Source organism: Jaculus jaculus, chromosome 12, assembly GCF_020740685.1.
Source record: "Jaculus jaculus isolate mJacJac1 chromosome 12, mJacJac1.mat.Y.cur, whole genome shotgun sequence".
NCBI lineage: Eukaryota > Metazoa > Chordata > Mammalia > Rodentia > Dipodidae > Jaculus > Jaculus jaculus.
The window spans coordinates 97,776,692-97,803,964 of NC_059113.1; the positions used below are offsets into that span (position 1 = coordinate 97,776,692).

General features: G+C 37.5%; 1 protein-coding gene across 4 annotated transcripts in view; it reads right to left on the bottom strand.

Moving 5' to 3' along the window:
- Positions 1–27,273, bottom strand: part of Lrba (LPS responsive beige-like anchor protein) — a 570,297-nt gene that overhangs the window by 170,458 nt on the left and 372,566 nt on the right. For all 4 annotated transcript variants that reach the window (XM_045131452.1, XM_004655860.2, XM_045131451.1 and 1 more), the window contains exon 41: positions 472–589. In XM_045131452.1, the coding sequence (XP_044987387.1) occupies positions 472–589 (118 nt within the window). The remainder of the gene's footprint in view (positions 1–471; positions 590–27,273) is intronic.

Here is a 27,273-nt window from a genome sequence, read left to right on the forward strand (position 1 = left end):
TTAGTTCAACCTTCAAAAACAATGTAACACAAGATAGCTAATGCAATTCAGTATAATTTTCTGGTTGTCCTTTATAATAGCAACACACTGGACAAAAGATAAAATAAATGTTTAATTCATCTGATTATCTTTCCTTCTCCCAAATGGAGCCACCTGCCTACCAGAAGGAGTAAAGCAAACAATGCTGAGGACAGCAAACTCCACAGCAAGTTAGGATGGTTTCTGATTCCCCACAGTTAAGCCTTCACCAATCTGTGATATGGCCAAAAGAATGAAAAATGATTCAAAAAATGATCAAAGGAGAGTAAAAATAGACACATGAAGACCAGTGTTTTATGCAAGATGAAGTCACTAGGGAAGAGGGTAGAATACAAAATCCAATCTAAATGGAAACAATAATGGTATGTTCAAAAATGACACTTTAAAGAGAAAGAAGTAACTTAGCAACCATGTACTTCTGTGGTACATTACCTCGGTTTGCCATAAAGATCTCCAGGGCTGTATTCTGCAAAAGGTAACGACGAGAAAAGATTGATCGAATCTCTGAGAATAGCCATTTTCCATGCAGCCCTTCAGTATATGCCAGAATCTGGTAAGGAAAAAGATAATTCAAAATAAGTGACAATATTAAATGCTGTTAGTGTTGTGTCCATCCCCCAATTAAAAGAGGAAAACAATTTCTTAAAAAAAAGTTTTAAGACAGGCATAGTGGTGCACGCCTTCAATCCCAGCACTCAGGAGGCAGAGGTAGGAGGATTGCTGTAAATCTGAGGCCACCCTGAGACTACAGAGTGAATTCCAGGTCAACCAGCACTAATGTGACAGACACTCTACCTCAAAAAATAAAATAAATAAATAGAGTTTGATAATAATTTAAATAATTTGGAAAGAGACAAAGAAAATACATTGCTATTTGTAAAAAAAAAAAAAGCTTACATGAAAAGGAGAATAAAATATGCAACATCGAATTACAATTAAAATTTAAACTTGTTTCACAAGAAATACACACTCTATTATTTATTGACTGATTTTTAAATTATAGTATAGGAAGTAAAGTTTCAGATAAAGCCTGAAGAACAAAGAAAACCTTCAAAGAATACCATACATGCTTGAGCCACATATGCAAACCAGTTTTACATATTATTATTAACTGGCCCAGTAATACAATTTACATGCTTAAAAACATATGTAACATCATGTAACTTAGCAATGTATACAATTTTGGGGTCACTTTAAGGAAAAAAAATTATTCAGAAAAGAAAGACTAAGTACGTTAGAGGTTAAGTATCGTTTTGTCACTCTGCAGATGAGCTCAGTATAATCTACGGAGAGGATAGCTGTCAGAGTAACTTGTTACAATTCTTGTCACCCCACATGACAGACTCAGTTGCTTGAAATGCTTTGCCGATTCAAAGAAATCCTATCTTTGATCCTTAGCCACTCCTTTGCCCTGTTATTCAAGGATGATTTTTCAAAAAGATTATTGCAAAAGCTTAATTATGAAAGAATGACAATCAGACTGAGCATTTCCCCATCAAGAGAATGAGTTGTCCTTGTTAACAACATGATACAAATCCATGAAAGCTAACAAAGTTAAGAATTAAGAAGTACAAATAAAACACGTGATCATGATACTTCATCAAAGGGGTAAAAATGAGATCAGCACGGAAAGGAAAACAGTTGCTAGTAATTGGTCCTATATGAATCATCCTTTTCCTTACTACTCTCAACTTTCCCAACCCTAAATGCAAACAAATTCACATTCCTCAATACAAATGATGCAATTTCTTTGGAAAAAAAAAAGAAAAGGACATCTACCATATTCAGTAGCTATGTATTTCAATTTCTCTATAAGAATAATTCTATTTTTGGTACAAAAGAAATGCACAATTCTAAGCTGCAATTTTTTGAAATAAAATGAAATATCAATGTACAAAACAACTATTTCTCATGTTCTGCTTTGAAACTGGTGGAAGAAGTTCAACTTCTCAGTCACTCAACAAATGCCCTGTACAACCTGGACCAAGAGGCAGAGAGAGGACGAAAGCACTGGTATTAATCCTAGGATTTGTGTTTTTTACTCTGTTTTCCTTCCTACTTTGAATATTCTTCTACCAGTACACTCAGGGCTGGCTTATGCTCACACTTTCTATCCACAGATTACAGATCCTCAAGGATCTAAACCCCACTTTTCTCAGTACAATTTTTCCCACCCCTTACTCAACAGATTTCCTGTGGAATACTTAGCCTTTTATGAAATTATGATATCTGCTTGTTTGTTTTATGCTTCTCTTACCCCAGAGTACTAGAATCTAAGCTGTGTGCCAGGAGAACCTTTGGATCTACTCTATTTCTACTGCCTTAAAAATGGCCTAGGACAAAGCAGATTTTTTTAAAATAAATTAAAGCATGGGGGGTGATAAGCTACTCAACTCATTTTGTTTGGCACATATGATGCTTTGAACAAAATTTCACATAGTTCAAATGATTGAGAAAAATGGCTATTTACATGACTCTTCAGCCCTCGTGGTACCTAGAAAACTTGGCTCTATGTGCCATGTGACAACTGGCACACACCCAATCATGGCACAGTTTTCACATAACTCACCACTATTATCTGCTGAACTCCCATTTATATGCGCTTGCCACCTGGACTTGTCAATTATTAAGAAAAGATTTTACTGACATTACAACACTTACAACACAATATAGTCAACCACTCTATTGCTAAGCAGAATGAGTCTAAGGCCTGTTAAATATTGAACATAAAGTCCAAGTTAGGGGCAGAGACTGGCCTACTCCAATTTTTTGGATGCCTAAGTTTAGAGATTCCCTTAAGGTTTCATTGTAATAATTCTTAGGAGATGAGATCACCAGGCATGGGTTGCACACCTGTAACCCCAGCACTTGGGAGGCTAAAATGAAAAGATGGTAAGCTAGAAGCAGTATAGCCTACAAAGCAAGACTTTCTCAAAAGGAAAAGGGAATGAGGGCAGGGGGTGGAGATGGCTCAGCAGCTAAGGCACTTGCCTGCAAAGTTTAATGACCAGGGTTGATTCCCCAGGACCCACATAAAGCCAGATGCACAAGGTAGTGCATGCATCTGGAGTTCATTTGCAGTGGCTTGAGGCCCTGGCATGCCCATTGTCATTCTTTATCTCTTTCTTTCCTTGTAAATAAATAAATATTTTTAAAAAAAGAAAATAAGGAATAAGGACTGGATATCTGCAAAGTCGGAAGGCTCAGTGGCTATGTAACCTCTTCACCTGTTTTCCTGTACCACATGAAGGAGTACCACATGCTTGTCGGAGAACTCCATGCCCTAGGCACGGAACTCTGTGATGAGGCCTGCTGCCCACAAAGTGACGTCAACCATGGCACAGATAGGAACAGGCAGCTACTGATTTTCTGACATTCTAGTAGACTATCAACACAAACACGTATGAAAAAATGCTGTTCTGAGAGTTCCACTGTACTGAGGTAGTTCTGTGGCTAATCCAAAAAAAAAAAAAAAACCAGAAACCACTTCCATGTAGATCTACTCCTTTAAAAAGTATGGTTATTCAGACAGCAACCTGAATTACAGTGCCAGACTCCTTTAAAATATGTCTGAGGTTCTAGTGCACAGATACGCCTTGGATGAAGATAGTTACAATTAACAGGAATTAATTCTTATAGTGGGAGAGTCAGGTTTCTACATACTTAAAATTTATATTAAAAGGTCATAAATTTGAGTTTTAAAATGAAAAACAGCAACAACAACACTGTAGTAGCTCAGGGACTGAGGGTGCTCACTTGCAAAGTCTACTGGCCTCAGTTCAATTTCCCAGCTACCAAGTAAGGCCAGATGAACAAAGTGGCACATACATCTGGAGTGTGTAGGCAGTAAGAAAAGGCCTAAGCATGCCTTTTTCTTTCTTGCTCTTTATTTGCCTCTATCACACATGTAAATAAATAAAATATTTTTTAAAACTAAAGCATAGAGCCAAGTGTGGTGGCACACACCTTTAACCCCAGCACTAGGGAGGGAGATGTAGAAGTATCACTGTGAGTTTGAGCCCACCTTGAGACTACATAGTGAAGTTCAGGTCAGCCAAGGGTAAAATGAGACCCTACCTCGAAAAAACAAAATAAAAATTAAAAAAAATATACAAAATGGCATAACCCACTTACCTACTTCTCAACTTTATGAAATACTCTTAGTTTTCCAAGTAACTATATTCAAACCATTTGAAATAGTGAAGACTCTTGTATCTAACATACCTGATCCCCTTTCCCTCCTTTTTAGAGCCAATCAGCATGTGTGTATGAGGATCATCAATTGTATGTATTTATACTACTAGTGTGTTTCCAAAGATAACGGCACTGCTTTGTATGTTTCCGAACTTGATGTGAACAGTAACATGCTGAATGTATGGCAGCATGCTTTGAAATTAAGTCTAAGAAGGTCTAGTAATATTTTGAAACTCAGAGAAAATCAGAAACAGATAGAAAATCATTTGAAATTGTTTAGGTATTCAAATTTTAAAATATTAAAAAGGTACTGTCTAACTAGAAACAATTTAACAAATAAAGCTACTGTTAGAGTCAAGATCCTTGAAGCTTAAAATAGAAATGAAGAATCTCCTCACTGAAGAATTTCTACCTGAAATTGAGACAATAACATTTCTTTAAAGTATTCATTAGGAAAAGGTGTCAGTGCCCCAAAGCAGCTGAGGCCCAGCTAGGCACAAGGTTCATTTCTTCCTGGAATGGGTAGTGTGTGCCTGGTCTGAGGCTTCACATCAAAGTCTCTAGAGTTCAATTAAAACTGGATTAGGTAGAAGCAGACCCTTCTTTGGGACTTTCTGTTCACTGAAACTCTACATATACTGACAGCACCCTAGACAGAGGTCTGGCCCTCCAATGAATCAGTTGCTATGGAAACCGTATCATTACCATGGCTCTGCAGTTATGACCCCAAGTCTAGAATAGCTTGAAAGCTTAAGCCCAGAGCACTCTCTGTGAATGTTTCCCACCTTGTTTTATTATTGTCAGTAAGATTATCAGTGAATTTAACTTTTAATTTTGTTATTATTTATTTCAACAAAGATAGTTTATAAGTTAAAATGTAAAAGTTAAGGGTGACAGAATATGATTACATAATATATACACATATCTTAAATTTCTTCATATTAAAAATCAAGCATATCTTATCTGATATATGTATTATTTTCTCAAACAATGTCTACAATTCTTCTTTCAGCTCTGCGGATACTTCTCTGTTTAAATACAAAAATGTCCTCATGATGCTAAATTTATTCTTAGCTTCAAAGTGAAACGTTTTTTCATTTCCTTTAAACTACTCCTTTTACAAAAGGCTATGAAACAATCCAACCAAAAGTCTGGTTTCTTGATAGTCATAAAAGAACAGAAGTAGAAACTCGCATTTGTTGCTCAACTAAATGGTACCCTTACTTACTGCAAAGCAGACTTAAAACTGATAAAGCCATGTTGGTTTCACTAAAGAAATAAAGAAGGGAGGCTTTCTATTGAAAAGACCCTCAGGAAAATTCAATTGCTTTAAATTTTTTCTTGAAGGAGAATTTTTTTTTACAGTGAGAAAGTGCTTTATTTCTAAACAAAAAGTGTGTACATGGAAGTCTGCATATATGGAATCAAGAATGAGTATTTAAAAGACCAATCTTGATATTTAAATGAGCATCAGCATATCCTATTTCAATAAATACTTCCCAATTTATGGAGAGTTTACTTTTTTAGACAACGCAGACTGACTTATGAATACCTGTGTAATTAGAATAAAATCATATAATACAATCAATAATAGTACTTGAAATTTCACAATAAAACCATTCTGAAACTGTACAGATACGCTTACTATCAAGAAAAATGTTTAAGCTTAGTATATTTGCTAGAAACTAATCATACCATTAAATAAACCATGACAGCACAGTTAGAAAAGTCTAGAAAAATTTCCCCTTATCCTATAGTCATAGAATACAATTATAAAGTATATGTTATGAGAAAATAGTTAATATTTGAAACATCTTTAAAATAAAAACACATGTTGAAAAACACTCCCAAATCAACTCTTCACTAATATATCTATATATTTAACATACTTACAACTACAACATAAATACATTTAAAGTAATTTTAATCAAGAATCTCAAAGTTTGGTTTATAATAGTTTTTATATTGTGCTTAGTTAATTCTGATAATATTAAATTGCTATTTGAAGGGCTTACTTCCTTATGAGCCATACAACTTTTAGTGTGAAGATTTGACAAACATACTCTTCAAACAAAATATAGAGAAAGCAAATTACAGAGATCTAGTAGAAACTGTAAGATGGAATTGCATATGTGCACACGGACACAGAGAGAGAGAGAGAATGTCCCCAATCTCTAAAAACAGCAAAACAGTAACAAAGATAAAAGTCATGCAAACAAAAAAAATCCCTACTTTTTAAATTAATTATGAGTTCTTATTTAATTTTTTCTTCTATATATTTCCTCCTACTTACTAATGCTATGAGGCAGTACAGTATCCTCATTTAACATTTTCATGGGTGACACATTCAATTAAACATATTCATTACTCCAATGTGCTACTTGGCAGCCTTAGTCAGCATGAAAAATTAAAAAAATATAAATACAATGTTACATGACCTTTGTATTGATTGGGCTAAAACGACTTTAGCCTGGGTGTGGATGCTGGGGCAGTTGGGAGGGGCATGGGGGAAGCACACAAACACAACGCTCTTATGTTTTCTCTTCCAATTACTGAGGGAGATGATAAAACCACAGCACATGATGTATCAGCTCATTTTATCTTATCGCTTTGGGGCTAGGTGACAATGAAGTTCATATTTCACTAGCTCCCATTGAAGATTGTGAAAATTACTTGCCCCCATGACCTGAAATTTCACTAGAAGACAGAAATTTCTCTTCTGCAAAGTAATGCAATTTTTCAGATGTCAACCTTTAGCCCAGCTTTAAAAATTAATTTCATTTATATTAACCAATGATATTGATATTTTCACAGAACGCTCTTTGATACATGAAGCACTGACTGGCAAATTGATGTTGCTTTAGATGGGCAAAACTATTTTATTTTAAGCTGCTATGGCAGGCAGATTTATAGCAAACTGAAATTCCCATTTCATAATTTAATATTTGTGCTGGAGCGATGCACCTTTAAGCCTTTGGCCTGTAAATAATTCAGACTTTTTACTTGGTTCGACTTTACCTTCAATATTCCTTACCTTAAAAATAATTTGCATTCTATATGATGCATTACAAAAGCCATCTTTTACTGAACTAGCATTTCATATATATCCTAATGAGTCAAAAGTGAAATACAGTGATAACTGAGGACAAAGAAGGTATTTATCCATCTTTGAACTAATTTTTAACTCAGTTTTAATACATTATACCTGTCTGATTTATTGTTTGAAAGAAAGCAAGAATCCAAAATATAGTACAAAAGAAAACCAAAGAACAGTCACAGGGAACATGTCTTCCTCGTAGGATCACAGGATGCACAGGGCTAGGTATTAAATCTGCAAAGAAAGCGCACAATGGGCTTGGAAAAGAATCTGAATTAAACCAGGGTCTGAAGCTTATGGTTTACAACACAAACTAACAAAATGAAAGTGAGAATGTCAATTTTATCTTGAACAGTGTGAAAGGTTCCATCTGCTTATAATACTGGAGAGATAGGCAGTATCTTTAACCCACACAACAGAAAAATTTTAATACAATATTCCAATAGTTTATCATTAAAAACTACCACTCAAAAGTCAATGGTCTCATATCCTAATATGTTTTTATTTCTTTACAAAGTAAACAGTTTTAAATAATGTCAGACAGGGTAATCACCACACTAACCACCTCTCATTTTATTAATAATAAGGTAAGCATAAATACACTTACCCTACCTATGCTCTACTAGTAGAAAAAGACTAAGAGACTATTCTGTTTCACCTCTTTTCTGTTAAGATAATTTAATACTTTCTATGTTCAAAAAACCTTTTTATTTTTTATACTACTAATATGCAAATTTTAAGGTGTTTGTTAGGTTTTTGAGGTGGGGTTTCATTACATAGATGACACTGGCATGGAATTTGCTACGTAGCACAGATTAGCCCTGAACTCTGACTTATTCATGCATACATGCATGAGGTACTGAGGATTAAACCTGGGACCCAACACATGCTAGACAAGTGCTCTACTGCAGAACCACATCCCCAGTCCTTAGTTTCTAAGATAGGATCTCACTAGGTAGCTCAGAATAGACTTGAATTCTGTATCTAGTTCAAGTTGGCTTTGATACTCCTGTCTCTACCCTTAAAGTGCTGAAATTACAGGCATGGGCCACTATGCCATGCCTCAAAAATATTTACATTTAGCACTTTCTTACATGCATGATTAGCCCAGAAATAGTGCTATAAATAAAACCAGAATTTTTTTCATTCTTATTGGAAATATTCCTTGTTACTTCTCAAAAACATAGAAGATGTTTCCTGTAAGGGCCTAGTGAATATTCAGCCATTTGGTCTGCCTTTTAGGAAGTAGAATTTTACGGTACCATTGCCGTTTGGGTCTAGATTAGTGTTTCCCACCCCTTCGATGCCCTCCCTTCCCTCCCTATCCCTTCTAGTGTGTCTAGTCCATGAGATGCTTGCTGGGTGTGTAAGGTATCTTGGGTAGATTCAGGTTAGGTGCTGTAGATGAGTAAGACTACGTGATGATTTTTTTTCTGTGATTGGGTAAGTTCACTGAGAATGATCTGTTCCAGGTTCAACCATTTTTCCTTAAATTTCTTTGTGTCATTTTTTCTTACTGCTGTATAGAATTCCATTGTGTAGTTATACCACATCTTAGTTATCCATTCTTCTAGTGATGAACATCTGGATTGATTCCAGCTCTTAGCTATCACAAACTGAGCCACTACAAACATGGTTGAGCAAATCACTCTGGCCTGTGGTTTGAAGGTTTTAGGGTAGATTCCCAGTAAGGGAATAACTGGGTCTGTTGGTGTCTCTATAGTCAGCTTTTTCAGGAGTCTCCATAATGCTTTCCAAAGTGGTTGTACCATCCTACATTCCCACCAACAGTGGATGAGTGTTCCTGCTTCTCCACATCCTCGCCAGCATTTATTTTCGATTGATTTTTTGATGTTTGCTATCCTTATCGGGGTAAGGTGGAATCTCTCAGTTGTTTTAATTTGCATTTCTCTGATGATTAGGGATGATGAACATTTTCTTAAGTGTGTGTTTGCCATTTGTATTTCTTCCTCTGTGAACTGCCCGTTCATCTCTTTGCCCCATTTTGAGAGTGGGGTGTTTGACTTCTTCCTGTTTAGATTTTTGAGTACTTTGTAGATTTTAGAGATTAGGCCTCTATCAGTTGGATAACCTGCAAATATTTTCTCCCATTCTGTGGGTAATCTATTGGCTTTGCTTATTATATGCTTGTCTGTAAAGAAACTCTTCAACTTCATATGATCCCATTAGTTGAGTGACTGTTTAAAATCGTGAGCTACTAGGGTTTTGTTCAGGAAGTATTTTTCTATTCCTATGTCATGGAAAGTACTTCCTAAATTTTCTTCCAGTAGTATTTGAGTTTCTGGTCTTATATTGAGGTCTTTGATCCATTTGGATTGGCGGGAACACCTGAACCAAAAGACACTGGAGAGGGTAGGATCAAGTCTAAGTAAAATCCTCTACATCTTCCCTCCCTCCCACTCCCTCTCTCTCCCTCTCTCCTCTCTAACGTCTATATATTAGTTACTTTTTTCCCTTATTTTCTTAGGGGACACTGACCTGTAACTCCCAGTACCAGCATGGGGCTATCACCCACAATGAGCTTTTGATCAGAGAAACCTACAAGGTTTTCTAAAAGAATGACAGATTTCTATCAGAGTACTTGATGACCCACCAAAGGTTAGTGGTAAGACCCTATTGCTGAAGACACCATATGCAGCTGACATGTAAAATGGAACGGCATGGCTGGAAGCCAGGAGAGAGTCAGTCCCCAGACAGTCAGCGCGTCTAGTGTCAGAAGGTGCTACGTGGGCGACTGGGGAAACGACCAATATCTGTCCAAGCAACTCATGGTCCAACGTACTTAGCAGTAAATAACCTGCTGTGATGCCCACACAAGTGCAATAGTGGCACACAGCCATGGTGGGGAACCAACTGCTCTTGATTTGGCTAACTGATCCCCTCAGTGGTATAAGACCCATAGCTGGAGCTGGGAAACAAGTCAGAACCATATCCAAACATAAGCCCACTCTCCAATATCAAGCTACCATCAATCATGGGCTACAAGAGGGCCTACACCTATTAAACTCTCTATAAAAAAAGTAAGGGCTATCTAATTTGTCCTGGTGCTAACTCTCTGTTGGAGAATCTGCTTCTTTTTTTCAGATAGATGCAGATCCTAAGGACAGAGCCACCCCATCATACCTCAAAAGGGCCCTGGCTAAAACTAAGGAAAATTGGTGAAACAAGCAAGGGTGCTGTTTTCCTGATGAACCGGATACCAGCACAAGGGGGAAGGAGACCAACACAGAGAAAAATCAACCCCTACCAAATCAGAGAGCCAGAGCCCCAGAGGCCCCCAACACCTCATCACTGAAGCAGACTAAAAATGAACCCAACATGGTTCAGTGAAATTTTGTGGAAGAGTGGGCGGAAAGAATGTCAGAGACACATGTTGGGTCATGATATACAGAGACATTTATCATACCAATAACTGTGGGCTAACTCCAGAATGCATGACCCATATACCTCAACAAGGAGGGGCCGATGGGGAGGGGGTAGGTCACGGATGAGCCTAATAATGTTAACAAACTGCCTGTACATGCAGAATAGAAAACTAATAAAAATAAATAAATAAAACATAAAGGATACTAGGTTTAATAGGGTTTGACAAATTCTTTGATTGTCTATCACAAAGCTAAAAATTGAACTAGCTAGGCATGGAGGCACACACCTTTAATCATAGCACTCCACAGGCAGAAGTATGAGGATCACTGTGAGTTTGAGGTCAGCCTGGGTCTATAGAGTGAGTTCCAGGTCAACCTGGAATAGAGTGATACATTACCTAAAACAAACAAAAAATATATAATTTAACTATCATATCACCCAACTCCTGAATATCTACCCTAAGGACTCTGTCCTCTATGGTAGAGATCATTGCATATCTACATTCACTGTTGCTCAACTCACAATAGCTAAAATATGGAATCAACCTAGATGTCCATCAACTGATGACTGAAAAATGACTAGGAAATGTATGGCTTAAACTACAGGGAAATAAAGACAGATAAAATTTATAGAACAGTTGGGTGCAGTGGTGCATGCCTTTAAGCCCAGCACTTGGGAGGTAGAGGAGAGGAATCGCTATGAGTTCCAGGCCACCCGACTACATAGTGAGTACAGACTGACTATACAGTGAGGTCATCCTGGGCTAGATCAAGACCCTACCTTGAAAAACAAAAACAATAACAACAACACAACCCTCACAATTTCACAATTCATGGAGCAATAGGCAGAGTACAGAGAAGGGTTTACCCATTATAGTGAGAGAGAACTAGCACCATGTTAAATGTTGCTCTGGTCCTGCCTGACAAGTCTTAAAGCAAGATCCTGAGGGGGCCAAACTATATCTAAGTAACTTAACTGAATCCCAGAACAATACACGTTAATATCTACATACATTTATATATACATATGTATATATATGTATGTATATATATGATCATATAACTGGATTAGGTTCACCACAGCAGACATTCCTCTCAAAATCACCACTTGTACAAAAGCAGAGAAGCAGAACGCATTATGAGGAGAAAAAGTAATCAATTAATTAAAAATTAAGTAAAACCTAGAAATGACAAAATTAATAGAAAGGACGTCAAATTAGATTAAGTAAATTTTACAATGAAATATTACCAAGGATAAAGAAGGTCACTTCACAATGGTATTATTTCATTAGGATATCATAACTACTTGTGCTGGTTAATTTTGTCAATTTGATGGGGCTCAAGAGTCACCATGGAAACAAGCCTCTAGGCAAGTTTATAAGGGATTTTCTATATTAGGTTATTAAAGGTAGGAAGATTCAACCAAAATGTGGGTCACAGCATTCCATGAGCTGGGGTTCTAGACTATATAAAAAAGATCAAGTGTGGGCTATAGAGATAGTTCAATGGTTAAAGGAATTAGCTTGCAAATCCTAATGTCCTGGATTTTGATTATGCAGTAGCCACATAAAGCGGTGGATGTGTCTGGAGTTAGTGAGTTAGGCAGGAGTTCCTGGCCTACCCATATTCCTTCATTCCTTCATTCATTCTCTCCCCTTCCCTCCCAAGTATATAAAATCTAATAAAATACAAAGGAGACAGTGAGCTGAGCACCAGCATTCGTGCCTCTGCTTTCTGACCGTGATGCCATGTGACCAGCTGCTTCCTGTTCCTCCCCTCCCTACCAGGATGGACTGTCCCCTCAAGCTGTGACAAAACAAGTTCTCCCTTCTTTTCCTGGTCAGGTGATTGGTCACAGTTAACAAGAAAGTAAATAATACACTATCCTACTTGCTTACAAACCAAATGAAAGAAAGGGCTTTAAACCACACGCAACCGAGGCACTGGCTATAGTGGGATGTGGCTAGAACCCCAGCACTTATCAGTCCGAGGCAGGAAGACCCTAAGTTCGGGGCCTGCTTGGACTACATAGCCAGACACTTGTCTTTATAAACTAAAAGCTAAAATAAATAATACAAAAACTAAGAGGGTTGACAGGGTACATATTCAAGTCCATGACAAACAGATTTCAATGCTCTTCTCTCAATAATTCATTTTTTAAAAGACATAAAATCAATATAAATATACAAGACTTGAATGTGACCATCAACCACAAGAACCTAGCTGACATTTACATAATACTGCATATAATATTTGACAACATACACTTAAAAAAAATGCTAGGCCCAATAGAAAATCAAGGACAGCAATACACCTAGACAGACCCCCATCTCAAAAACCATCAATTCTATACAAAATCTACAGAAATACTAAAGAAGAGGGAATAACTGCCAGCTCCTTCTATGAGGCCAAAATGACCCAGAGATCAAAACCAGACAAGCATTTTACAAGACAATTCAAGGATTAATTGTAACTAAAAATTTTATGTAATTTCTTAGTATTCAGACTTTATGGGTACCCTATAAAATCACACAGTAAGTATTCTCCCAAATTTCTCCCACGATTATCTGGACCTTCACAGATGTCCCTGTACAAGCTTGTACTTCCCTTGTATCACTTGCAAGCGTCAAATGTCTACACTAAGCAGAATACAGTGATGTGTACCTGAGGAGGAACTTGAGGCAGGAGGAGCACTCAAATCCAAGAGTTGAAGACTAGCATGGGCTACACAATGTGATCGCCATGTCTAACTCCTAGCATGGGCTGTATGATGGGAAATCCATGTTTAAGAACAACATGGGCTGTATGATGGGAAATCCATGTTTAAGAACAACATGGGCCGTATAATGGCTTCTCCGTGTCAAAGGAAGAATGGAAACAAAGAAAAGGAAGAGGGATGTATGGAGGACGAAATCTCTCTGTCATCTTTGAAATGTATTCCCTCTTGACATTTTTGGATTTTAATAGAGTGGTTATAGAATCAGCCTTCTCATTTATACTGGTTTCATTCATTCCTACTCTCTACTTACACCATAAAATAGCAAAGGGGTGTAACCACAGTAATGAGTCATTTGAAGATGGTTTCAGATTCTTATACCCAACCACCAATCAGTGTCAACACACACACACACACACACACACACCCTCACAACTATTCATTTAAGATCTGTCACTGGTCTAATATAGTATTTTAATTAACAGAGCCGCAAACACCATGCAAATCACACAGAAAAGCTGTCTTCCTAAGTCACCCTCCTAAGTTTCAATTTCATTTACCTCTAAATCAACAAGTTCAACACTTCCTCCCCAACAGGACCTACAACCACCATTGGTCTATGCAGTTAATGTTAAAACATACTTTAGAAGGAGCTCTCACCATCTACGACTACATTCGTACACCCTCTGGTGCAAATCATGTCACTTATCATGAACTGCTTCAGAGCTGCTGCTCTGCTTTGCGTCGACCTGACTCCTGGTGTGAAGTCCTCCTACCCTCTTTCTTTGACACACTTAGTAGGGGAGGCAGAGGGGGCTGTTGCATCAGATTATAAAATGTTAACAGCAGCAGGAGCGACACAGCCTGATTGGGGCTCATCATATGCAGAAGATTAAAAAAAAAAAAAAAAAGACAAAGTGCTTTACTTCAAGTCTCACAATCCCCAATGTGTCTCCATGAAAGAAGTGTCATTGTCCGCATTTTATAAAGGGTCAGAGAGTTTACACATCCCAGTCAGACCCGTGTGAGCAGTGCGCTGTGCAGCCAGGCCCATCGCGCTCTCATCACTGCACTTTAAGCCACAACACATCATTCCCGCCGCAGTAAATGACTCAGTTTTAAAGGCCACCAAAGGTTTTGAGAAGGCCTCAATTTCCATGCAGATACAACCATTTTCTGCTTTGTGCTGTCAGAGGCCTGGCACAAATTTCATTTATTTGTAAATGTCTCCCTCCATAGACAATGAGTTCATGAAATAGACTATATGACTGAAATAGCCATGGGAAAAAACGCTCCATCTTAAACAACATGCATATGGAAGAATTAAATAAATATACTTGAAAAATATGACGCTAGTTCCTTTTGTTTTCTGTCCAATTATCTTACTTTTCAACACGTCAATTGTGACACAAAGAACTGCACAGCTTCATGTAAAATGACAGTGAAACACTCATAGACACACAGTACCAGGCACACAGAGGGCCCTCAACTGTCCTTCCCGAGGGTCTAGGTATAAAATCTACAAATTTGAACATTTACTAAGCCATGGCTAGAATTCAGAACTTAAAAGAAAACCTATAAATTCTAAAGAATTAATAGATGGAGAATTTTTTAAACAGGTATTATTGATAAAGATGTATGGCAAAGGATAGAGCTGGGCAATCTACTTAAGAATAAGCATAATGACTAAGCATACCAACTCATAAGAAAAGTGACAGAAAATGGATAGCAAAGGTGTAAAATATGAAAAAAGTTCTCTCTGAACTCATTCAAAGTATCACCATTTTAAAAATGTTCAAAATTAGTAGTAGGTACTAAAAGTACAGTAAAAATGAGATACTTTATACCCAAGATGCTAGAAAAAATAAAGAGCTATCACAAATGTTGCTCATAGGAATACAGATAAAAGTGTATGATTCTGACAGAAATGAAATGTACAACTCATTAAAAAGTAATCTGAGGGGCTGGAGAGATGGCTTAGCGGATAACGCACATGCCTATAAAACCTAAGGATGCAGGTACAATTCTCCAGGTCCCACGTAAACCAGATGCACATGGCAGCGCATGCGTCTGGAGTTCGTTTGCAGTGGCTGGGACCCTGACGTGCCCATTTTTACTCTCTCTGCCTCTCTCTCCCTTTCTCTCTGTCTCTAACAAATGGATAAAAATAAGTATTTTTTTTAAAGTAATCTGAGGGCTGGAGAGATGGTTTAATGATTAAGGCACTTGCCTGCAAAGCTTAAGGATGCAGGTTCGATTCCCTAGAACCCATGTAAGCCAAATACACATGGTGATGCATGTGTCCAGAGTTTGTTCGCAGTAGCTTAGAGCCCTTGGAGCACTCTCTCTCTCCCCCTCTTTCTCTCTCAAATAAATAAATGAACATAAAATTTTAGAACGTAATCTGATATCATTTGTTAAATGTAAATGTTTTTTTTTTTTTCAAAGCAAAGGAGACTATCAGCAGAAAGAACAGAAAGCCTACAAAATGGGAGATCTTTGCTAATTCTTTTTCAAGAGGGTTGATATGTAAGGTATATAAAGAATTGCAAAAACTAAACACCAAAAAAAGTCTGCCAATTAATAAATGAGCTAATGAAATGAATAGACAATTCTCAAATGAAGAAACACAAATGGCTAACAGGTATTTTAAAAAATGTTCAATATTAGCCAGGCATGGTGGTGCACACCTTTAATCCCAGCACTTGGGAGACAGAGGTAGGATTGCCGTAAGTTTGAGGCCACCCTGAGACTACATAGTTATTTCCAGGTCAGCCTGGACCAGAGTGGGACCCTACCTCAAACAAACAAACAAACAAACAAAAAAGAACAAACAAAATGTTCAACATCATTAACCATCAGGGAAATAACTATTAAAGTCACTCTGAGATTCTATCTCAGTCTGGTCTGGATGGTTCTCATCAAAAAAAATTGATAAGAACAGTTGACAAGGTTGTGGGAAGAGAGGAGCTCTTACATATTGTTGGGGGGGGGGGAGTGTAAACTGATGCAGCCACTATGGAGATCAGTGGGAAGGTCTTTCAAGCTAAAAATTGAAAGACCATATGACCCACTTATACCTCTTCTGGGTAAATGCTCATAGGGCTTTACATCCTACCACAGAAATATTGGTGCATCTATGTTCAGTCTTATTCTATTCACAACAACTAGAAAATGGAATCAACCTAGGTGTCCATCAACTGGTGACTGTATAATGAAAATGTGTTACATTACAGTACTCATCTGTAAAGAAAAATAAAGTTAGGAGATTTGCTGGAAAATGGGTGAAATTAGAAAAAAAAATTATACTGAGGAAACCCAAGGCCATAAAGCAAATATCACATATCCTCTCTCCTATGTGGATCCTAACTTAAAGTTTTCTCACACACCGTAAGTGAGAGGATGTGAGAGTGAGTGCAAGTCATGACTTAAGATAGGGCAGAGAGGACAGGAGGAAACATGCAATATGAAGGCGGAAGGAAGCTATGTTAGGGAGCAGAAGAGAGAAGGGAGATGAGGAAGAAGGAGGAAAGAAAAAAGAACACTGTTCGAAAACATCACAGTGGAACCTAATTCTTTCCGTGCTAATAATAATAAAAAAAATTAGCTGGGCATGGTGATGCACGCCTTTAATCCCAGCACTCTGGAGGCAGAGTCGGAGGATGAGATCAAGGCCACCCTGAGACTACATAGTGAATTCCAGGTCAACCTGAGCTGCAGTGAAACCCTACCTCAAAAAACCAACCAACCAACCAGCCAAACAAACAAAAAAAAACAAATAAATTGAATATAAACAATAAAAACACAGGAGCTCAGTTGGTAAAGTGTTCATACAGTATATGGACCCCTGGGTTTCAGTACCTCATAAAATTGTGCATAAAGATGCTCACCTACAATCACTTAAGTCAGAGATGGAGGCAGGGGGATCAGGAGTTCAAGGTCATCTTCAGCTACGTAGTAAGCTTGAGAACAGTTGGGGATACATGCAAACCCTGTCTCCAAAAAAAAAAAAAAAAAAAAAAAAGAGCATATGCTATTTGGCTCAACAAACTTACTTATGGAAAAGTAAACAAATAGAAATAAAGGTTTCATTACATAAGCATGTGAGAATGCCTCTTGCCATAGATTTTTTTAGTAACAAAAACATAAAATGGAAAACAAGACTATGGAACCCAAAGCATATCATCATGAGTACAACATGACCCTATCTCCTAAAGACATTGAGAAGACTGGATTAAAGTCACAGCATATCCATAATCAGTGTGCTGTGGAGGAAGAAATGCGGGATGCCAATTTGTATATACTAACACGATAAACTCACAGCCAGCGACAGACACATGTTTGTAAGGAAGTGGAAAAGGACATAAAAAGGAGTATGTGGCAGATTGCTAATACAAGCTAAGGGTGTGAGATGATGCTCTACAGGGCAGACAACGTGGGTAAGGAGGACAAGGAGAGAGCAAATGAGAAAAGGGAACAATGCACATACAGACAAGAAGCACAGGACTGGAGCTGGAGCTGAGCAACACAGCATTACCTAGCTTACCTCATGCCCTGGGCTCAATCCCCTCCAAGGACAGATGCATGGATGGACAGAGGAAAGACAGATAGATATATATACACACACACAGAAATGAGGATGGACTTGATTATAGTAAAGTGTATGCATGTGTATGCAGAGAAATGTAAATTTTTAATGTAGTTAAACCATTTACTAAAACTGTTTTAAAAGGAGTTTATGTATTTAAGAGAGAGAGAGAGAGAAAGACACAAAGAGTGAGAGGGAGACAGAATGGGCATGCCAGGGCTTCCTGCCAATGCAAAACTCCAGATGTATGTGCCACTTTGTACATCTATCTTCATGTAGGTACTGGAGAACCAAACCCAGATCATCAAGCTTTGCAAGGAAGTGCTTCATCTGATGAGCCAATCCCCCAGCCCTATTTTCTACAAATTTTAGTAGGTCATATTAGAGTTTTCATGTTGTCATGTTTTTCTTTCTTTTTAGTTAACAGAATTTAACCTGGTCACTTCTTTAATATTTCCCAAATCCCTTCCATAGGTTCATGGAATTCCTCTTCATGTATAATTTCCCTTCCTTTTATCTTGCTCTTTAAAGATTAGAGCAGAACTCCTTTCAATTTACATGTTTTTCTCCTGGTTTCTGTCATATATCAGAGTTTATGTCACAGTCCTTCCCAGCCATGGGGTATGGGACTTCACTCAGAAGTGGTCATGGAAACAAATCCAGGTGACCAACCTACAGTTCCCCGGGTCTTTCTTTTCATCCATCCACCTCTGACCTGTACAGGGCTAGAGTAACAGCACAAGAAATTTCTGAGGTGTGGTAGGTAATTTTTATTGCTCAGGACCAACGGCCTTAAACACCTATGTCTGTGATCTCAGCCATAAACATTCATAGCCCCATTTGTTAACTCTTCTGAATTAGTTTTTATGTTGATATGAATTAACCCTTTCCAAGATCAAATTGTTTTTTTACTTAGATCATTTTACTTCTTAGTTTACACTAAACACTGCAATAAATGAAGCAATTTAATTTCGAATAGTTACTTCAATTTTCTGTACCTCTCAAATATAAGAATTAAAATGAGAAAAAAAATCTTTAGATGTTTAAATCTATCACTATTTTGATGAATCAATAAATTTAACTATTTAATTTTTTATTTTTAATTAATTAATTTAATAATTATTTAGAAGAATGCGGGTGTGGAGTTCATTACAGGAGCACGGCTTATTAGTGGCTCCACCACTGAAAAAAATGTCTCTCCCCGAGAAAACAGTACCTGCCTATAAATCCTTGGGGTGGGGAGTACTCATAAGCCCTCCTTTCCCATCACCTGTTTTTAAATTAAGTATTTATTAAAGACTTACTCATGTGTGGTGAATCACAGACATACAACTTGATGAAGTCTAATGAATGCAATTGTCTGTCTGACTAGTTCGTTGTGATACAGAACACTTCCAACTTCCCAGTGTGAATGCTATCACCCCTCCATAGTCCTGTCTTCCCCCTACTAGGTCACCATTCTGAATTCCTTATCATGGAATAGTTTTATCTCTTCCAGACCATCAATACACAGGAAATTGTACCATGTATTCACTTCTGGATTCTTTCACTCGCCATAATGTTTCTAAGTTATTCCAGGTTAAAGTATAAGACAGTAGGTAATTCACTCCTATGTATTGCTGCATAAACAGTATAAAGAGACACATACATACCTGGCACATACACCCTTCCATTAGCAGACATTCATTTGTTTACTAAGAATCAAGTCAATATGAACATCTGTATATTAGTCTTCTCATAGCCTTTTGTCTTCAATCCATTTGGTAAATACATAGGAGTGGCATGGTTGGTTCAAAGGTTAGTTGGAATTTTCAAGAAAAAATTTTCAGAGAAATTGATAGAACAAGTTATAAAGTAGTTGCACTGTTTTCCCCTCTGATTTGATCTAAGATTGAGTTGCAATTCCTACACAGCTTTGGTAACATTTACTGCTGTTGTTTTTTATTAATTTTAGCATTTCTAAGTATTGTCTCACTATCATTCTCCAATGCTAAGTGAGAAGCAGAATTTAAGGGCAGTGATGTAGGATACTTGATATAATAAATCTAAATAGAGTGTTCAGGGCACTGTGTGTCTTTCTTTAACTGCTTAGGAGTAAAATGCAAGAAAATGAAACTTAAAATTCAAAGGAAGGCTGGAGAGATGGCTTAGCGATTAAGGTGCTTGCCTACAAAGCCTAAGGACCCAGGTTCGAGTCTCCAGTACCCTATGCTCCTCACAGAGGACAGAGCCACAGTCACAAGTCAAGTGTTTTGTGGATTTATCTACAACATGAATTGTGCTTCTTCAGCATGATAGTCTGTTTCTTAAGAGCTGCCAACACTATAGGTTAATGTTTTACTTATGAAATACAGCAGAGAACACTGTGAGTGAAAAGTTATACTTAGGTCTTGTATTTAGCCTAAAAGGCACGTACACAGTACATTTACTTACAAGTGTGGCATATTTGAAAATGCAGTGATTTAATCAATTTATCCTAGTGAAATGTTGTAAATATTAATTAGATGCCTAGGTTAGCTCATAAAGAGTTATTTTATACAAAAATGATGAATTAGGCTGGGCGTGGTGGCACATGCCTTTAATCCCAGTACTCGGGAGGCAGAGGTAGGAGGATGGCCAAGAGTTTGAGGCTACTCTGAGAATACAGAGTGAATTCTAGGTCAGCGTGAGCTAGAGTGAGACCCTACCTCAGAAAAATCAAAAAAAAAAAAAAAAAAGGCGAATTACATTTAAACTCTGAATTCTAATTTTTAAAGGCCAAATATGCTATCAACTCTTAAGCCCAAAAGAGCAATCACTTTTATAGAGGGTGATAATTCAAATAGTCTGAGTAAAGAGTAGCCCATATATAGTTTGACACTTGTGTAAAGTTCAAGAATGCCTTAATAAGTAGTCCAGTTATGTAGGCCCACCTCAACTGAGAATAGTCATATAGGTTTTTCAGGGTAGGGTCTTGCTCTAGCTCAAAAAACCAAAAAAGGAAAAAAAAATCTCATTTGAGGTGGGTGTGTATAACTGAAAAAACTTAATCTATATTACTGAAAGCACAAAATTATACCCTTTTCTAATAATTATTTCTATGAAAGATATCGGCTGTAAAGCAAGATGCAGAAGTCATGCTCCTAGTCCACATCTGTAGAAAACTGAACAAAACATTATTTTATGTGGCACCCAAGCAGCATATGATACATATGGACTATTTTATTCATCTTCTTCACAGAGGACACTTTTTTTTTCTGATTTCATAGTTTTTTTCAGTTATGTTCCCACTCTCATAGTCCCCAAGATTCATTACTTTGATGACCATTTATCAGAGACCCAAGTTCAATCTATAAGACCTATTGAGATAGAAAATAATTCAGCCTCAGTGACTGTGTGTGTGGAAATGGGCTGTGTCCCAGATAAATGACTCACCTGCCTCTGACACAGATTAGGTCATCATTCAAGCTAACTACAGCTCTCTAGAACAAATACAAGGAAACCCAGGTTCACTTTAGCTGATGTTTCTGCTTTAGCAGGATTCCTCCTTCTAGTATAGATTCATGCAAGTATCATGGCACAAGCTTAAAAAAAAACAAGATTCAAGAATATAATGATGCAAACATACCACAATTCTTAATGAACTCAAAATACTCAATATATCTTACATTTGGTTTCTCAGATACACTAGGGCAGTTTTATTGTTAGTAAATTGTGCTAAGTTGCAGGCAAGAAAATCATTCCAGGCACATATCTCTTTCCACATAAATACTCTATTTTATTCCTATAAAATTTATAACCTGTTCTCTTATTATTTTGCTATTAGAAAAAAATGAAGACCTGCTGCCTACTCAGAGCAACCCTCACAGAGTATAAGTGCCTTGCCTTGCTGAATTCAACAGAGTACCATTTAACTCACTAATCTTAGTTCAGAAGTAAATATTACCACAAACAAGATTCATTTGAGAGAATAGAATCCTATTAACCATCATGCAAAGAATAAACTACAACAGAATTATTGCTTGAATTTATACAAAAAAATTATACAAAGCACAATTTCCAAAGAGAAGAAAGACACAGTGTGTTCCCTTCCCATAGTGAGGGGAAAAGGAAAAGAACCAACACTATTCGGATGACAGTACAGCACTTAAAATAAGGATAGACTGTGGGTTTTCTGCCTAACCCTGGAGGAGCACAAATTCCTATCTTCTCTTGGCTTATAGCAGACTTACACAGGTAGATTACTATGTCTCCTTTTGCAAACCTTGCTTTGGTTGTTTCCCATCCTCACTGTAATATCCTTCTAGCTACAGACTGAAGAACTGTCTATAAGATACACGTGTGTGTGTGTGTGTGTGTGTGTGTGTGTGTGTGTGTGTGTGTAGCTCTGATGAGAATGTAGGGATGAATATCATTCTCTTAATAAAGAGAATAACTGATTATGGCAGTGGGTCTCTCTCTTATTTTCCCTCTAAAAAGTTTATGATAAATAAATAAATAAAAAATTTAAAAAAAAAGGGCTGGAGAGATGGCTTAGCGGTTAAGCGCTTGCCTGTGAAGCCTAAGGACCCCAGTTCGAGGCTCGGTTCCCCAGGTCCCATGTTAGCCAGATGCACACGGGGGCGCACGCATCTGGAGTTCGTTTGCAGAGGCTGGAAGCCCTGGCGTGCCCATTCTCTCTCTCTTCCTCTATCTGTCTTTCTCTCTGTGTCTGTCGCTCTCAAATAAATAAATAAATGAATAAATAAATAAATAAATAAATAATTTTAAAAACAGTTTATGAAAAAAGTTCAGTCATACACAAAGATCTAAGGCTATTACAATGAAACAATTTCAAGAATTCTAAGTATTTAGGATCATCTGTTTCTCTGTTGACATTTTCCTACCTGGAATACTTCCATTCCACTAATACATTTTTTAGTATATCCCTATCAGATGAAGGCTTTTTAATTGACATAAGCATGACACCATCATAAGGCATAACAAAGTTAACAATTCCTTTAAACTGTTCACACATAAAAAAACTTTCCCAATGGCCTAAAAAATGACTTTTCAATTTTTAAATACTTATTTATTTGAGAAAGAAAATGAGGGGGAGAGATAGAATGGGCATGCCAGGGCCTCTAGCCACTACAAATAAACTCCAGATGCATGCACCACCTTGTCTGCAACTGGCTTACATGGGTACTGGATAATCAAGCCTAGGTCCTTCAGCTTCGAAGGCAAGCACCTAAACCACAAAACCATCTCTCCAGCCCCAAAATACCTTTTTATATTGAACTGTTCCCAAACAATAATCAATCCACATATCATATCATGTTAATATGCTTCTCAGGTTTTCAATCAATGGGACTATTACCTCTCCTTCTATAGATTATATAATTTGTTTCAAGAAAGTGGCCTTTCCTAGGGAATTAATTCTTCCTAGAAAATTATTTTTTTCTAGGAAATCTTCATTCTACATATTTTATATGTACCCAATTGCTTGGATATGGTGTTTAATTTGTACCTCTATCCATTCATCCTGGAATCCAAAATTTCTTAACAACAAGCTCTATCCTTCACATGAAAACTATGCAGTGATTTCCAGACACAGTTTTATGCCCAACACACAGGATTTTAGGATTTGCCACCATGTTGTCTTGTTTTGTCTAGTGTATATTAAGAATGCGTCTAGGAAAACCACATCTACATACTGAGAGGCTGAACTTGGAACACAATTTGAAAATTCTGGTACTCAAGTTCCAAACCTAGTCAGTCTATTGGCATACACACGAAGGAAGACTAATACTTAGTTCACTAACTTAACAGACATTTATATCCTCTACACATCTTGGGAACTTACTGGAGGATGATTATTACTGTACAAGGAAGTAGTAAGACAAAAAGGTTGGAGAGATGGCTCAGTCATCAAGTACACATCATGGGCAAGCATGAGGGCCTGGGTGCGCATGACAGCACACAAGTTCAAATCTCCAGAACCTGTGTAAACAAATGGCCACGGCCACACAGGTCTATATTTCCAATCCTGTGGGAAGCAGAGACCACAAAATTCCTGGGGCTGGCAAATAACCAGTTCTAGAATCAGTAAGAAATTCTATTGCAAAGAAAAATACGCAGATGAGTGATGGAGGGACACCAATCTTTTCTTCCACCTGCCACTGACAACCACAGGTGAGCCCATGGGGTGCTACAGGCCAGCACAAGGGCACAGTACCAGCACACACAGATGTATGACATATCACATCCACCCACCATGTACACACATCTACACACACCCACACACAAGGAATAAGACAAAGAAAAGGTTGGAGGCTGAAGAGATGGCTCAGTGGTTAAGAAGCTTGCCTGCAAAGTCTGACAACCCAGGTTCGATTCCCCAGTACACATGTAAAGGCAGATGCACAAAGGTGTACAAATCTGAAATTCATTGGCAGCAGCAAGAGGCCCTGGCATGCCCATCCTCTCTGTCTGCCACAAGCAAATAAACAAACACAATACAAAAAGACAAGAAAAGGTTGTGTAGAGAGTTCAAGGCAGCCTCGGTGACAACTGCGAGCGGCACGGAGCAGGCAGCTGATTGGGAAAGACCGCCGTGAAGGACGGAGAAAACCCAAAATACATAGAAAAATGCTTGTTTATTTTAAGCATCAACCACGCTTTTCTATCTACATCCTATATAGCATAAACTTTAAGAACACTATTTCCTACATCCTATGCCAGCAGATTTTTTGCTTACAACCCACAATGGAAGAAGTTTTAGAAGATATAGATGACAAGGAAGATGAGAAGCCATTATTCTCCAAGGATACCTGGGGGCAGAAGCAATATCTTCAATGTGACAAAGACATCCAATATTAGGAGCTTTGGTCATCTTCACTATCTCTTAAAAACAATTGATGATTTTCTTCAGGATGCATTTGGCACTTCAATAATAACTGTTATTTACATGGTCCTAAACTGTAAACATTGCCGCTTGATTTAATTAAAATTTTGAAACATACATTTGGAAGATAGGGGAAATACTGTGCTAGCGTAGTGAGTTGCTCATAATTTCCATAAAGGGAAGTCTACACATGATGTTCAAATTCATTTTTTTAATAGCAGCATAAGCGTACACTCCCCACCCCCAAGGTCGGCACAATTATCCTCAAGGACTAGTCCAATGGATGGGCAAATGGGTGTTTTTAGGTTGAAAGAGCCTTTCAGAATAATGACAGAAAAAAGTAATCTCTTATTTTATTAAAAATTAAAGGGGGCTGTAGGGATGGCTTCATGGTTAAGGTGTTTGCCTGCAAAGCCAAAGGACCCAGGTTTGATTCCTCAGGACCCACGTTAGCCACAAGTGGGCACACATGTCTGGAGTTCATTTGCAGTGGCTGGAGGCCCTGGCACACCATTCTCTCATACTCTTCCCTCTTTCTTTGTCAAATAAATAAATAAAATTAAAATTAAAAAAAAATAAAAGGGGGAATGGAGAGATGGCTTAGCAGTTAAGGCACTTGTTTACGAAGCCTAAGGACCCATGTTTAATTCTCCAGATTCCACATAAGCCAGACACACAAAGATGAGGCAAGTGCATGGTCACATATGCCCACAAGGTGGTGCAAGTGTCTGGAGTTCAATTTCAGTGATTGAGGCCCTGGCGCACCAATTCTCTCTCTGTGCCTTGCTCTTTCTAAATCAAAAAATTTAAAAAAAAATTTTAAAGGGTTTAAGAAGGGTAATAATGTAAACAACAAAGAAGCAGTCCCAAGGTTTTAAATGCTATGAAATATACTTGTAAAATAACTAAGAGTTGTGAACTGAAGATGAACCTCAGCGGGAGCATGTGTTAGCATATGCGAACCTCTAAATTAAATGCAGTCACTTCCCCAACTGATAAATAAAAACTAAACCAAGACATCATGTTATTTCAGAGTCCTTGCATTTTAAAGTATAGCTTCAACTATCCTGGCCAGTATGGGAAGAAATTCATATTTGAAAAGATATTTATATCTTTTGATATTTGATTTTAGAATATCTGAATAGATTGTTTTGGCCTAAATATATATATATATATATATATATATATATATATATATATATATATATATATATATACATATACATACATATATATATACATATATGTATGTATGTATGTATATATATATATATAAAATCAAGGGATTTTGAATATTCTCTTTATGGTTCATATTAACTCAGGAAATGATTAAGGAGAATCATTCATGGAACATAAAGGAGGTTAGTCCTTCAGGGAAGATATTCTCTATAGAGGTATGAGTGGTAAGCAACAAAAGGAGGAGAGAGAGGGGCTCAAGAAATGGCTCAGAGGTTAAAGGCACTTGCTTGCAAAATCTTCTGGTCTAGGTTCCATTCACTAGTACATACACAAAGCCAGATGCACAATGTGTCACAGGCATCTGGAGTTCCTATGCAGTGGCAATGGCCCTGGCATCTCCATTCTTTCTCTCTCTCAAATAAATTAAAAAAAAATTTTTTTTAAAGGAGAGACAGAGGAAGAAAAGAAATAAAATAGGAAAGGAATGATGAAAGAAGGGAAAACATGACCTTACAGACAGCATTAATCAGGAAACTCTAGTTGTCTGAAAACAAGGTAAGCCGCCTAACAGACACTGGCAAGACCCTGCTCACATTCTTGGGACTCTTCCAATTCCCATGGGTAGTATCTGCACCTCCCTGCCTGAGGCAGTATTGGTGAGACTGACAAGTTTATGTAGTCTACACAGTATACTTTATACAGTATATGTGGTCTGATCTTAAAGCTGGCATATAACTACCACATCTCTCTCACTTTTGAGACTCAGAGGTTTTGTGATGTATATTATTTACAAAGTTTCCCTGTAACATTAAATGTGTACCCTTATGGTATCCCTTTCCCCTATATGTTTTCCCACTCCCTTCCCAGAATCAGCTGAATTTTCCACAGAAACTACTTGTACTTGAATATCTACCTGGGAAAACACAGAGTAAGATAATCACTAAATATGACTCATTTCTTATACATTTGGATAAGAAAAGAAGAACAAAAAGATCATGTGTTATGGTATTTATATGCATCATATCTTATTAGCTCCTTACAACAATAATGGCAGGTAAGAATTATTTATGAAAGAATCTCCAAAAGTTGTGCCCATGGTTTCAGTACTGGGATTTGAATTCAGAAATGGATTAAGATACAAAAGCTGTGCTGGAGAGACTACTTAGCAGTTATGTCATTTGCCTACAAAGCCAAAGGACCCTGGTTCGA